The 15864-nt window shown below is 37.1% G+C and overlaps 1 protein-coding gene across 5 annotated transcripts in view; it reads left to right on the forward strand.

Annotated features, from left to right (window-relative positions):
- Positions 1-14746, forward strand: part of HIPK3 (homeodomain interacting protein kinase 3) — an 87015-nt gene extending 72269 nt beyond the window's left edge. For 2 of the 5 annotated variants that reach the window (XM_045808530.2, XM_045808531.2), the window contains exons 7-17: positions 276-435; positions 830-953; positions 5787-5908; positions 6168-6295; positions 6386-6547; positions 6704-6766; positions 7060-7356; positions 7653-7793; positions 9278-9513; positions 9804-9931; positions 10787-14746. In XM_045808530.2, the coding sequence (XP_045664486.1) occupies positions 276-435; positions 830-953; positions 5787-5908; positions 6168-6295; positions 6386-6547; positions 6704-6766; positions 7060-7356; positions 7653-7793; positions 9278-9513; positions 9804-9931; positions 10787-11263 (2038 nt within the window). In that variant the 3' untranslated portion in view covers positions 11264-14746. The remainder of the gene's footprint in view (positions 1-275; positions 436-829; positions 954-5786; positions 5909-6167; positions 6296-6385; positions 6548-6703; positions 6767-7059; positions 7357-7652; positions 7794-9277; positions 9514-9803; positions 9932-10786) is intronic. The other 3 variants (XM_045808533.2, XM_045808534.2, XM_045808535.2) reach the window with 3 other exon arrangements.
- The last annotated feature ends 1118 nt before the right edge of the window (positions 14747-15864 follow it).

Consider the following 15864-nt stretch of genomic DNA (forward strand, 5'->3'; position numbering starts at 1 on the left):
GAATGTAGAGATCTAGAAATTTAGGAAAAATTATTTCAGGCAGGGGTCATAAAATTAATTGTGCTAGTCAAAAAATGCTTACTGTTGCTTTGAAGTCTTAGAAAATATTGCAGATATAAGATACTTTCACTTGCTTTAAAATTCAACCTTTTGTAGGTTTTTCTGGTAGAAATTTCCGGTAGAACTTTTTTTCTTTTTGGGAACTTTAACTACTGTAAACATTTAAAATAATATTACAATCACCTTTCCTCCCTTTTTTTTTTTTTTTTTTGCAGTGTAAAGTCCTGTTTTCATATTATGGATATTTGTAAGTCCCACCCAAATTCATGTGACACAAATAATCACAATAAAACTTCACTTTTAAGACCAGTTGCTTCAGGCAGTACTGCTAATCTGACAGCGAATTTTACTAAAATTGGCACATTAAGAAATCAGGTAAGAACTTAGAGTATTTAATAATTTATACTTCTTTTTTTATGATTGCTCATTTTGCTTTTGAGGTATATAGAAGCCTCATGTCAGCAGTTAAAAGTCACGTGCTAGTGAGGGTCTCACTGGTTATTTTGTGAAACCTCGAGTATTTCAGGGTAACAATCAGAGCATGTCTACTGAAGCTCATTTATTTTATCACCTCTCGCTCTCAGTATCCCCTATCTGCCCTTCTGTGCAGCAGCTCTACGAAAGGTAAAGTTGAGTAAAATCAGTTTCTGGGTCCATTTTTATCAATAGATGTGTGATTTTAAGAAGCATATTGGAATTGCATTTGTAAAGCACGCATGTAGCAGTTGGTAGACTGCTCGGGATAATGCGGCCTGTGCTGGTCTTTCAGGCATTAACCACGTCTGCTCATTCAGTGGTGCACCATGGAATTCCTCTGCAGGCCGGAAGTGCTCATTTTGGTTGTGGTGATGCTTTTCAGCAGACCCTGATTATCTGTCCCCCAGCTATTCAAGGTACTCTTTGATTTAAATTACACTTTGAACTTAGGCAGAAGTTACTTTTAAACAAATTTAGGCATCTAGTAATTAAATATGTTGCATAGTTTTTGGTATATTTGGTGCTACATTTGAATTTAATTTAAGTTGGTCGGTAGCCTTTAGACAAGTGACACTCCTCTCTTGACCGGAGCTCTACTGTAATCATCACTAACAAAATGGGTAATATGATAATTAAATTTCCTGTAGAGTCTAGCATGATGAAATACCTTAGTAGAAATTAATCAGCTTGGAAAGCTGTGGGGTTGTCCTTTAGTGGTTATCACCGCTCCAGATGTTTAGGTAAGTACCTTTTATCTGTCTGTTCTTACCAGACATTAAAGTGACTGAGATCAGTTCTTTAAATTTTGGTCAAAGGAATTCTTTTTTTTTTAATTTTTAAAATTTTTTAAAAATTTAAATTCAGGTCATTAACGTGTAATGATTATTTGTTTCAGGGATGCAGGTCTGTGATTCATCAGTCTTATTTAATACCCAGTGCTCATTACAACACATACCCTCCCCAATGTCCATCACCCCGTCACCCTATCCTTCCAGCAACCTTCAGTTTGTTTCCTATGATTAAGAGTCTCTTATGGTTTGTCTCCCTCTCTGGTTTCATCTTGCTTCATTTTTTCCTCTCTTCCCCTATGATACTCTGTCTTGTTTCTTAAATTCCACGTATCAGTGAGATCATACGATAATTGTCTTCTCTGATTGATTTATTTCGCTTAGCGTAATACCCTCTAGTTCCATCCATGTTGTTCCAAATGGCATGATTTCATTTTTTTTGATGACTGGTCAAAGGAATTCTGTCCCCAAATTTTAGAGTCTTGTTCTTTGCCCACACCTTAGGATTAGAAAAAGAGAGAGATTGATTTTGACTCAATTAGATTATGTCCCTTATTTAGATAAAAAGCAAATTAAAACCTGAAATGAGATGAATGGCAGAAAACCTTTGAAGAGGCCATAAATTCTCAAACCGGGGCACTTGGTAGTGGTTCCTAAAGGACAGTAGCAGCCAGCGTTATGGCTGGAATAACCAGAATAAAACTTGACTTTCTAGGTCCTTCCTTTCCTAGCATTTTGTCTTTGCTAGGCTTTAACATCTAGTTTTGTCTCAAAGCAAGAGGTTAATTGCAAATGAGGCCCTAAATGACTCTTGGAAGTGTGGTGGTAGTACTGCACACGGTTGGTGAAAACAGTTGGTGCTCCGTCAGGACACCTAGAATAGCATTCTGTTCCCTGCCGTTTGCGGTGTCATTCTAGATGAGTCTGCTAACCTGTTTTCAGCCTTAGTCAAAGGAAATGGGCTGAATAGGTAATATCTTGGTGAGTTCTAGCTCTAATATTTCTGGATTCTGAAGGTTATTTGAATTTTTTATGTGGTTTAAGGATTTGAGCAACGTTTCTAAAGTTCTGATATCTCTGACAGTGCCTAATAAAGCACTGAGGTATGTTTGTTGACTTGATTGACTGGTAGTAAGAGATGTGAAAACATGTCAGCTCTGCGGCCACTTTTGTTCTACCAGCATAGCTTTATTTTCATCTTTTATATGTATCGGGTTTTCACATAAGGTTTCATCAAGAGAAAGATTTGTAGCGCTTAAGATAAAAAACAACAGCTTAGATGGTTGATTTTTAAGATGAACTTGTGGGTCAAGGTGGTCTGTAATTATCTGTGACGGTAACCCATGGCGGCGGGTAATAAAAATGCCCACGTCATCACGATGTCAGTGCTCTTAAAGATGCTGTTGTGTTTATTTCTTTGTTTTTCCTCAATTGTTTGTTAATTATAAAAATTTCAAACCTAGAGAAAAGTTCAAAGAATAACCTAATGCCTTCTACCCTAGATTCAGCAAGTGTTAACATTTTGCCATATGTGCTCTTTCTGTCCGAACATGCATAGCTGCTTGATAGTAAGTGGTAGACATCTCACTTCCAAATACTTGAGCATGCAAGACTGATGCTTTTTTGTTTTTTAATCAGTTATCATGTAAGGGGGGTCTTGACAGATGCGTTTGCACTTAGATGAGTTTTTACTCTGTACTAACAGATTCTTAATCTGAGTTCTTCGTTGTTTAAGTAGGCTCCACACTCAGTGTGGAGCCCAATGTGGGGTTTGAATTTATGGCCTTGAGATCAAGACCTGAGCTGAGACCAAGAGTCAGATACTTAACCATCTGAGCCACCCGGGCGCCCTAGATTCTTTTCTAATAATTTCCACCTGTGTACCAAATCAGCTGGAGGGTCACTCACCTACAGTGTGGTGTATCTCATCAAGATTTAGAATAGCAGCTCTTTTTTCAGAGCCTATCATCTGTTTGTAGCAAAAATTTGAGGCTTGCAAGACACATTTTTAAACACAGTGAGACGTCAGATAAATCTTTTCTCTTTGAATGTGCCTTATAATTGATAAAAGATTAGTAACCTTTCCATACATAAGCCAACAGCTAATGAGTGGTTCATAATAAGGGTACCAAAAAAAAAAGGAGATACCCTCAGAGTCATTAACCTTTTAAATGTCAAGAACAGTATTTTGGAATTAGAGTTAACGGACAAAGCAAAACACTTGTTAGCTTATGTAACAGGTACAGCTGTAGCAGGACATGTAGGCTCTATGCATATGTTGGTTCAGTGTTTCTTGTCTTAGTATAGTGTCTGCTTGGAAATGAAAGCTCTCCATCTAATCTGCTTCAGTATCTCTGTAGAAAATCCCAGTGTGGGTCTTCTTACTGCTTTCCCTCATAATGGGCTGCCAGTCCATTCTGAAGAAACATTTTAAATGGTTATTGGGTAGCTGTTGGGCAGCAGTTAGGGCATCATTATAGTTTGTATTTTTGAATAACTTTTATGTCTGTTCCACTTTACACTTTTTACTTTGGGGCTACAGTGTCTATAGGTTCGTCATGCCTTTCATACATTCTCCATCTTATACATATAACATGCAGACATAGAAATAGAGGTACTGTAGCCATGACATTGTACCTTTTTTAGGTTAAGAAAGACTGCCAAGCTTTTATTTAACAAACTTGAGTATGTATTAAACAAGCATTTAACATTATTTGGCAATCTGAAGAGCTAATTATTCATCCCCTCTGGCTGAAAACTGCTATTTCAGAATCAACTACGTTTCAACAAAATTCTCCTGTTGTACTAGAACAATCTGTAAGCTTTTGTGCCCTGCTGTGCAGGTATTACAGCAAATCTAATCAAACAAAGATGAAGTTTTAGCTAATCTAATAGCTATATAGAAAATGGGGATCTTAACCACCTTGAACTTGATAAAAACAAATTGGACCTCACGAGGAGAGAAGATAATAGGAGAATTTGTCTCATTTATAAGACATCAATTATGAGGAGAGTTTAAGGGCAACTTGATTTTTGTTGGGATTTGAGAATTCGCTCTGTCCTTTCCTCCTTGTCAAAGTGAATTCTACTTTTTTCTCTGATGAGATTGTCTGTTGCTGCCATACATCTGCACTGCCTGGGTGTGCTTATATTCCATTTCTTGGGGAATTTGCTGATCAAGACATGCTTTTTGGAAGGGTAAGAAGGTCAGTTTTAAAAAAATAATCTGAAGATCTTTGTTAAACTTAATCCTAGCTTTTTAGGTGGAGTTCAGGGGGTAGAACACCCCGGTAGTAGGAGAAAAGCCTCTATGAAGATAAATTAACACAACCAAATTCACATTCTCTTCAGGATTAACACTTGTAATATATTTGTGCAATAAAATTATAAGGTTATTTTTAAATAGTAAAAGAAAAAAATTGTTACATTTTTCTCTTATGGCTGATCAGAAACACCTAAGATCACTTTTATGCAAAAACTGATGGTACCTAAATAATCTGCCAGCCTATATTGAAAGTCAGTGCAAGAGACCTGAACTGTGAAGTAGTGAATTTATTCTCATAACCGAGCTTTCTGAGCTTCGGGGATCCCTAAAATCTTGTTGAGTCAGAGTTCTCATTTGGGGTGATACTATTTCACTGTCTCAGAGTTTAATACAAGACAGTATTTGCAAGGTACTTTTGCAGTATATGACACAGAAGTATTAACAGGATTAACATGACTGGCAGTCCTACTTTCAAACTTTCCTAGTGGATGAGCAAAGTGGAGCGCGTTTGCTCTCTGCTAGGAGTACTAGTAGAGTAAGCCACATTGGCCAAAGCTCAGCTGTAGCGTCAGACTAGGCATGAAAGGTTATTTTTGCTTTTCCTTTGGAGGTTGGAATGAGTGTGTCAGCTCTGAATTTTCTTGAATCATGTAAACCATCATGGCCATTGAAGTGTGAAGTTATGATACATTCCCCCCTTCGGTGCCAAAAGTGTTAAGATCCTGTTACAGTTTTTAAAGAGGAGAATACTAAGCATAGCTAAGTTTGTATGAGAAGATGTACGTGGCCTGCTAGAAGATCAGGATGTTGGGCTAGATCCCCTCACCTTCCATGTCCTTTAGCATAGTGGCAAAACTATTTGAGAAGGAAATAAAGCTAGAGTAGCAAACCTTAAAAGGAATGGGAGGTTTCAAGAAAAATAAATGATTCAACTTGGTGGTATGCATTTTAAAGCAGTAGAAGGAGTCGCTTTGTATCAGTTTTTAGAATGATGTAAATAGGGTAGATAGAAAGAACCTCACTTTCCTAACAGATTGCTTTGTTAAGGTTATGAACATTTTATGTAGGAGTTGGTCTTAAAATCCTAATCAGAATTTTAGCAATTCTTTGAATTTAAGAGTTTTGTAAGTTAACTCAGAGAAATAGTTTTGATTTAAGAACTGTTTTTGTTTTTGTTCTGTTTTTCTTTTTCACAGGTATTCCTGCAACACATGGTAAACCTACTAGTTATTCAATAAGAGTAGATAATACAGTTCCACTTGTAACTCAGGCCCCAGCTGTACAACCACTACAGATCCGACCGGGAGTTCTCTCTCAGGTTGGTAATAATTTATTACTTTTGCATATGTGCCGTCCTCCTCATTCTCAAGTAAGGCACTGATCCACTTGTAATATATCAGCCTGTGCTGTTGAGAAATAGTAAAAATTATCTAGATGGGAATTTGATCTTTTGCAGTTATTGGCTTTAACTTTTACGTAATTATTAATGATTGTTACTGCAATGTATTTTTGATTTTAAGATGTAGTGATGATGAATTACCTGTAACTTCCTAGCTTTTCTTTTGCTTTTGGTGCAGCAGACATGGTCTGGCAGAACGCAGCAGATGCTCGTACCTGCCTGGCAGCAGGTCACACCCCTGGCTCCTGCTACTACTGCATTAACTTCTGAGGGGGTGGCTGGTTCCCAAAGGCTTGGAGACTGGGGGTAAGTTAAAAACAAAAATACTAGTTTGTGAAGTTTGCAAAATAGAGCTGGGTGTAGAAGGGATTCAATTTTTCTAAACTTTCTCCCTAGGAAAATGATTTCGCACAGTAATCATTATAGCTCAGTGATGCCACAACCTCTTCTAACCAATCAGATAACTTTATCGGCCCCACAGCCAATTAGTGTGGGCATTGCGCATGTTGTCTGGCCTCAGCCTGCCACTGCAAAGAAAAATAAACTGTGCCAGAACAGGTTGGTATCAATATTTTAACTTTCCTCTGCATTTTGAAGATTAGTCTTTAAAGTAAATTTTGCATGTACACTAAAGGGTCACGCTGTTTTATTCAAAATGACCTCTTTGATAGCTTTGTTACAAACACTAAGCCAGCTCCCTTCTCAATTTCTCAGAGGTATTTTGGTAAAACTAATGGAATGGGAGCCAGGAAGAGAGGAAATAAATGCTTTCAGTTGGTAAGATTGTCTTTATTGCCCTTTTGATTTATTATCTACATATAATTTTAGACAATTTTAGATACTCAGATATCACATTTACCAAGAAATGACCATTTTAATGTATATAACTGCAGCCTACACTGATATTTCTAGAGATAATATATTTATAAAATGATCTATGTGTTTAGTATGTTATATACGTGATCTTAAACAAGTGAAGTTTCACATTGTTCATTTTAACAAGCTGTCTTAGAAAAATGTCAGGTACATTTTTTTATTATAGAAATGACACGTTATTCCTTTGATTGCAGGAGTAATTCGTTGCAGAATACGAATGTCCCACATTCAACATTTATTTCTCCAAAGATAGTAAATGGGAAAGATGTCGAGGAAGTACGTTGTATAGAAACACAGGACAATCATAACTCAGTAGGAGAGGCAAGAGACTGTTGTGAAACATCTGTCCGGCAGGAGTCTGATTCCTCAGTTTCCGACAAGCAGCGGCAAACCATCATCATTGCTGACTCCCCGAGCCCTGCAGTGAGTGTGATCACTATTAGCAGTGACACTGATGACGAGGGGACGTCGCAGAGACACTCACTCAGAGAGTAAGTGCCGGAAGCATTTCCTTGTGTTCATGGCGCATCCTTAAATAATGAGGGCGCCCTCTGGTGTGGTGAAAAACACCTTCCTGGGACTTACCTCTGGCCTGTCAGTGTCCTTTGGAGGAAACATCCTGAATAGTAATTAACATGTTTATTACCAGCGTTTCTCCTGTATTAGTAAGCTTTAGATTTTGGTTGATGTGGGGCACTCTGAACTGCTTCATGTCCTTAATTAAATAATGCAAATTTTGGCTCCTTCTCATTTTTGACCTGTGGTTTTCCCGTGCCTCTTTCACTAGATGTAAAGATAGTCTAGATTGTGAAGCTTGCCAGAGCACTTTGAATATCGATCGGATGTGTTCATTAAGTAGTCCTGACAGTACTCTGAGCACCAGCTCCTCAGGGCAGTCCAGCCCATCCCCTTGCAAGAGACCGAACAGGTAAGGGCATTTCAGTGGTGGCATACCGTAAATACTAGGTCTGCTAAAAAGCCCGTCATTTCTTTTGCTGTTTACGTTAATAAGTGCCTGTCAATTTACCACAGTGGCTTCTCTCTGGAACATAATTTTTTAACCAGACCACTTTTTAGAAACTTGGGTTTTAAGTAATACTTTTCTTCTATTGTTGTAGAACACATCTAAATGGAAAATTGAGCTTCTAATAAATGATTTTTAAAGAATGATTTGTTTTTGAAAGGGTAGAAAAAGCCATGTCCTCAAGTTCTCCATAGACTACAGTCATTACTTAAATTTGGAATAAGAACATAGAGCAAAATAAACATTTTGGCAAAATAAAAGGAATTTTTGCATAATAAAGTAATAACCCACTGTCAAGTATCCAATATGATTTTTTTCTCTCATTGGTGATTGATTTGCATGGTTTTATCCATATTTCCTTTCCTGCTCTTTTTTGGGCCAGGGACATGCGTTGCCACTAACGTAGTGAGCTTCTCGTCATTGTGATACACCAACACATGAAGGGAATTAGCCGTAAAGATCTCAGTGAAATACATTTGATTTCAACTCTTAGAAATTCCTTTTTTTAGTGGAAACAGAATTTGAAAAATCCTTTAAGTCTTAATTGTATATATTTGTTTTCTCTTTTTTCCTTAGTCAGGAAATACGGTATTGAATACTTTGGAAGATGTAAAGAGGTTTTAACACATCTTTTTGTGAATTGCTTATAATATGGTTTGGCAGTTGACATATATATACATCTATGTAAATATATATGTCTATATAAAATATGTATGTATATGTATAAATGTACAAATAAGAAACATAACTAAAAGTACATATATAAAAAGAGATGCTTCACGTTGTTAAGTATGAAATGAATGATTGAAATAGACCATCACTGCTCTTTCCAAGAGGGGAGAGATTGTCATGGCCTGAGGGGGCCAGGAAGAGAAGGGAAATATGGGACTCTGGCTAGGCCTTTGGAGAGATGGGAAAGACCTTTCAGATAACTGTCCAGTTAAAAGGACCCTAATTACCACTGAAGATATGAATCCTGACATTAGAACTTAATTTGAAATATCCAGGTCACATGATTATATGTTTGTACATTTCATTTAAATTATCCAGAATAGTGGATCTTTTGTAGTGTCTTGATGAGATTTTTTGGAGTTTATAAAGTGGAATTTTGTGAACCGCTACTAAGAATCAAGTGGGAAGGGAAAGGAGAGAAAATAAAGTGCCAAAATGATGTACCTAAACGGGATAGAATTAGGGTTAACAGTCTGCATAGAGAATTAATGTGAGAGTCTAGAAAGTCTATGAAAAAAATGTTATTGGATAAGAAGAAGTTATAATTAGATGTGAAATAACAATAAGATTCTCATTAATGTACTGGAGCCTGGATAGTACTTAACTTTGGATGTAATGTTGAAAAACATACTCTTCATAAAAATTCTTTCTTGTAGTATGTCAGATGAAGAGCAGGAAAGTGGTTGTGATACCGTGGATGGCTCTCCAACATCAGACTCTTCGGGACACGACAGTCCCTTTGCAGAGAGCAGCTTTGTGGAGGACGCTCATCAAAACCCAGAACTAGTGACCTCTGCCAGCACGGAAACCAAACCAGCTGTTTGTACTGTCGTGGTGCCACCAGTGGGACTGGAGAATGGATTAAATGCCGACGAGCATATGGCAAACACAGGTAAACTGAGTCTGCCTTAGTTCCCTGTTAGCCCTTCAAAAAGTCTTAATTTGGGAACCTTAGAGAACAACATTGCCAGAAGTCATCTCTGAAATTCCAGCTTGATCCTGCCAAACCTATCCTAGAAGGGAAATCTTTCCAAATGTCATTTGGTGCTGGAAACCATGAGATGTCTTTTCTCTTTAATTTTAAGGTTGTCAGATCAGTACTGTGTAAAATATCTAAGACCTTTCTAACTTTTATATGGGAAGGGAAAAGCGTCAGCTGTCTACTCTTTTGTTTGTTACCAGATTCTATATGCCAGCCATTAATAAAAGGCCGATCCGCTCCTGGGAGATTAAACCAGCCTTCCACGGTGGGTCATCGTCAGCAGAAACTGACATCAGCATTCCAGCAGCAGCATTTGAATTTCAGTCAGGTATGTTTGTGAAGTCACAAGAGTCTTTGGGATTCAATATCAGCAGTGTTTCATTTGGAGGAAGAAAGATTCTAATGCTGTACACAGTCTTGAAAAATGTATCCCTTTTCATCATCCCATGTGACTAAGGAGAAATCCGCCTTGTAAGAGGATAATGAAGCAGAACCTGAGTTTGTCAGAAAGATTAAGCTTTTAGATTCTCTCAGATAATTTTCTAGTGTGTCTGTTGTCTAAGACTCTTCCACTCAGAATGCACACTAATGGATTGGTGGCTGCGTTTGTTGTGTCAGTTGTGGTAATAGTCACACCTTACTGAGTACTTTCCATCTGGTCAGTACTGTGCTCAGCAGTTGTATTTCAGTTTGGGAGAGAAAAGATCACAGGTATTGGAGTCAGACCTGTGTTCAAATCCTGCCTTTGCCAAGTACTATGTATATTACCTCGGCCAGATCTCTTCAACAGATCTGGACCATAGTTAATGGGAATAAGAGCTATGTTGTAGGGTTGTTTTGGAATTAAATAATGTCACATATGTACGGCGTTAGCTTTCCATAAAATAAATGCTCCACAAATGGTAGTGATTAGTAGTGATGGGGGAATAGTGATACTAGTAGCAGTGGTAGTGGCAATGTTAATATTATTATAATACATAGTAATAAATATCAACACATTTACTGTTAATATGCGTACAATTGATATTTTACTCAGAATTCTGTGTGTTGAGTAGAAGTGGAGATCGGAGAGGTCCTCTGTGGATGATCAGTCCCAGAGTGTGTTGTCATTTCCCTGTCTTCCTTTTTTTTTTTAACTTATAAAATATGCATTCAGTCTTTCTTCATTTATGTGTTTGGATAGGCTCAGCACTTTGGATCTGGGCATCAGGAGTGGAATGGAAACTTCGGACATCGAAGACAGCAAGCTTATATACCTACTAGTGTTACCAGTAATCCATTCACTCTTTCTCATGGAAGTCCCAATCACACAGCCGTGCATGCCCATCTGGCCGGAAATGCGCATCTTGGAGGACAGCCTACTCTACTTCCATACCCATCATCAGCTACCCTCAGTAGTGCTGCACCAGTGGCCCACCTCTTAGCCTCTCCATGTACCTCAAGACCTATGTTACAGCATCCAACTTACAATATCTCTCATCCCGGTGGCATAGTTCACCAAGTCCCAGTGGGCATAAATCCCCGTCTGTTACCATCCCCAACCATTCATCAGACTCCGTACAAACCAATCTTCCCACCACATTCTTACATTGCAGCATCACCTGCATATACTGGATTTCCATTGAGTCCAACAAAACTCAGCCAGTATCCATATATGTGAAAACTCAAAAAGAGTATATTGAGGAAGCTCAATGATATAAACATTTGATTAAAAATAAAAACATGGTATTTAATAAATATTAGCCATGGCACAAGAAAATTATTTTTGAATCATGTAGACTTGGGTGCAATTTAAACAACTTTGAGCTTTAAAAAAAAAAACTCACTTTTAATGTGTTTTGCACATTTGGTATAACTTGTCTTTGGTCATGTTATCTTCTTATGTAGTAACTCTAGACAGGTGACTTATGGGAGCAGAAGTCCAGTTTTGCTCCTGCTATTTTTTATAAAATTGCCTTCTAACTAGTGCAAGACACATCCACATTTGGGAAGCCATTCTGTGTACAGACTTAGAGCAACAGATGCACATATGTCAGAATTACAGCATACGAGTGAATTGTATTATCTGTGTCTTAGTGTATAAATGTTGGGTCACTTACCTAAGAAATTGAGCTATTGTTCTTTACATTTGCATGTGTCTTTGCATGGGCAAAATGTTGCCTAGACTTTGCTCTTAAATGTTGTTCTAATAATCTCAGCTGCATTGTAAACCGTTCCCACACATAGTGCCTTAAATATTTGAGGTTGTTAATGTTATTACCTATATATAAATGTTGAGGACTGCAGCACTTAAAATTCAGATCTATTCTTTAGTTTTCTTTTGATAGAGTAATGTTCATTTTTGGTTTTGTGTGGTATGATTTCAGGTTGTAGCTGTTTTTTCCTTACTAAGAGGGCAGCATGTTTGCTATAGCTGAATTCTGCTGTCTGATTTTTCCGAATGATCTAGCTTCAAGAAAAGCAAGCAGTTCGTAGTGCTTAAGAAAAATTGATTCAGTATCTAATGGATAGTTGATATCTGTCACAACACAGCATTTTATATACTGTTAAGTGAAACTGCAATACAATCTAAGTTTATTTTGGGAGTGTTTGCTGTATAATTGGATTTAATAAAATGTTTAGAGGTGCAGTAGGCATGACTTTGAGTAGATAATGAAAGAAAATGCAAAATGCTCATTGATTCATGATGTGGTTTCATCTTAGCTTGGGCAAACCATGCAGTATTTAATAAATAGTAGCGGAATATTTACTATTGAAGCTTGAAAAGATGTGAGTTCTTTGTGTGCAATTTTTCATTTATGCATGTGAGAGGGGTTTTTGTTTTTTTTTTTTTTTTAAGTATTTTTACATTGTAGTACTTGTTTTGCTTGTTGGTGGTGTTTGCTTATTTAATACATTCCGTCAGGGACAGAAATTACATGCTTTTTCTTTCCTAGGAAGTGTGTCTTGGGTTTTTTTCCTTCTAATTTTCTTTCTTTCTTTCTTTTTTTCTTTTTTTGGTGGCGGTGGTGGTTATGTTTAAATGAAGTTGCTTTTACAGCACCAAAGACTTAATCATCCATTTCCTATATAAAAGGTAGCTACTTTTTTGCATAGACCTCAAGTATATTGTAGTGTAGAGGTGGAATTTAAGGAAAGGTATTAAACAGGCTGTGTTTTAGCTTATGGACAAGTAATAAATTGTATCATTTATCTTGAATGTATCATAGATAAGCTGCTATATAACGATTGCCACTTCAGATAGCTGTGAAATTAGGTGATTAACTAGTTGTTATTTAGCCTTCTAATTTCTGTATAAGTCTAATTACATGAAATAGAAGTTGGGGTTTTGATTTTTTACTTTGCTTTTCTGTTTGGAGTGTCATTGTAACTACTGTATTGTAAATGATGGAAAATAATTGCATATGTTATTTTGGGGTGTGTTATTTGCATCAGTATTTTATCTCTATTAATGTTTGTGCTCATCACTGCATATAAAAAACTTGGATGTATCAATGTAACTTAATTTTTTATTTTCATACTGGCATTGTAGACACTTGAGAAAGCTGTATCTTGCAGGCTTGACTTAACTTTTTTTCCTTAAAAATCTGGAATATAATCTTACAGCATTTACTGGAATAAGCAGTACAAAGCATTTGAGTGTAAAACTCTCCAAATGTTTTGGATTTACAGCATTTCTTTGATAAATGAATTGTATACCACTAGTACAGCTCTAATACAGCGTTGACAATAAGCTAATAATGGATAAACTTTTCTTTACTCCATTAACACAAGCAGTGTTTTATTTAATAATCATCAATGAAATAAATGTGCCTGAAATTGATTTTAAAATTACAGTATTAGATCATAAAATAAAAAACCAGCAGTACATTTTTAGTCACACTGAAAATGAAGGACTTAATTTTCCCCACAAGTTTCAGTGTTTTTAGTAATCAATTCTATGCATTTTATATAAATAGAAATATATATATACATATATATATTACACAGAAAAAAGGAGTAGCCTAAGATTAATTTAAAAGATTATTTACAGATGGCAAATTTATGGAGTCACTATTTAAGTAAACTTGCTGTCCTCCACAGCTTACGAATTTTATTTATACGGTCCGGCAGAACCCCGGTGTCTGCTCGCCTCTTGGAAAAGAATCAGTGCTGGCAGCGGATGTTTCAGAAACACCAAGTGCAAAGGATCGATTTCTGTTTGTACCACAGGTACAGAACTGGCGCAGTTTTATTTTCGTTCAGGGCCATATTGACTACCCTGAAATGTCGTATTTTCTGTATTTCAGTTCCAAGACTCAGATGGTCTTGTTAAGTGGACGGTAAATGTTTTCGTAATAGTAAAGTTTGATAAAGGCGTACCCTAGTCGAGTACACTGCTCTTAACCGATTCTAATCATGGGCTTTTTAATGTGTTTAAAAATTAAAAGTATCAGAATCCTGCTAACTTCTGAATTTGGCCTATTGACAAAAGAATTTGGATTTATACCCTCTTTAAAACCATTTTACCAGTTTTCTTTGGTTTTACTGCTTTCTTAAATAAAACACTGCATGACTTCCAAGTTGCATATTTGCATACTATTTTAATTTGCAATTTTTTTTTTTTAACCAAATACCCTGATTTTTACTTTTCCTTTTCCTTCAGGGTGTTTAAATATGTTACTGTAATAGCAAAGCATTTTCACTTTTTCAAATCTCTACTACTAATTTTAATCTTGGTTTGTTTTAAGTAAAAGTTAAATCATACACTGCAAGGTGTAGGAAGATTTGTTTTAATGAACCCAATGATAATAGATTTGATTACTGAGTTTGAACTGTTAACTGTTTAACAATTTTAGACTTGTGGCTTTCTTTCTTTGGTTTGTTTTTGCTTTTACTTCTATGCTACACTAGTTTGCCATGTAGCAATTGCACTGTGCAATATTACAATAAGGACTGGGAAAATTTTTATGGATGTAATGTCTATTACGGTTTGCGCTAGTATTTCTCTCTAGTTCTCAGTGATTTAAATGTGACCAAGCCTTCTGTACTTTGTCACAAAAAGCGGGTTTTCCAGGTGACTATTTTGGTGAGTGTCAAAATAAGAATTTATGGTGTATTACTGTCGATTCACTTTGAATTAAAATATATATATTGCAGCAAACAGCTTGTTGGCTTTTTTTCCACCCTAGGACTTCTTACAGGGGAGGGAAGGAAAAGGCTAGTAACACTTAGCACCTGACTTACATCCATCATCTCATTTAATTCTCAAAACCACCTCTGAGATAAGTGAAGAAATAGGTTCGAAAGATCTAGGGAAGTTGTCCAGAGTCCCACCGCTCAGTGGTGAATCTCATCTATGAACTCGGCTGTCTCATCACAACTCCTCTGCTTTTCACCAGTTCTTCTGTTCGCTTGTTTTTAACGATTATTTGAGGGGAGAACGTGTGTGGGAGCAGGGGGAGGGGCAGAGGAAGAGAGAGAATGTCCAGCAGACTCCCTGCTGAGCATGGAGCCCAGTGTGGAGCTTGATCTCATGACCGGGAGATCATGACCTGAACCAAAATCAAGAGTCAGATGCTTAACCGGCGCCCCTCCACTGGTTCTTCTTAAACTGAGGCCTGAGGCGGTGTGTCAGAAGTCCTGCACCCACAAGATAACCACAGCCTATTTTCCTTGAATATCATTTCCTTCAATATTTTTTGAGGTAAATACTTGTTTAATATGGATGAATGAAGAGTAGAGAATTCACAAGTATTTTTAAGATGCAAAACATGAGACTTCAAGGGGCATCTGGGTGGCTCAGTTAAGCATCCAAATCTTGATTTCAGCTCAGGTCATGATCTCAGGGTGGTGAGATCGAGCGGCGTGTTGTGCTCTGTGCTGGGCACGGAACCTGCTTCAGATTCTCTCTCCTCCTCCCTCTGCCCCTCCCGCCCCCATGCTCGCTCATGCTCGGTCTCTGTCTCTCTCTCTCTAAAACAGAGCTCAGGAGAATGTAGTCGTAGTAGGCCAAGTTAAGTTACGTCCTCAGATACCATCTCACACTTCAAGGATTGAGCTTTAGAGGAACATCAGTAGGAGAGTTTTTGGGAGGAATATTCTACCAGAATAGTGAGAATACATAATCTCTCGGCAAACTTTTAATAGAAGTATAACATACGCACTTTTGTAGCTGGCTTCTCTTGTTCGACATTTTTCTGTAAGATACATCCACATTGTGTTTAGCAGTGGCTTATTTATTCCCACTGCTGTAGATTGTTCTTTTGTGTGCTTATGTAA

This window comes from Ursus americanus, chromosome 24, assembly GCF_024610735.1.
Source record: "Ursus americanus isolate L20-20 chromosome 24, mUrsAme1.1.p, whole genome shotgun sequence".
NCBI classification, from domain to species: Eukaryota; Metazoa; Chordata; class Mammalia; order Carnivora; family Ursidae; genus Ursus; species Ursus americanus.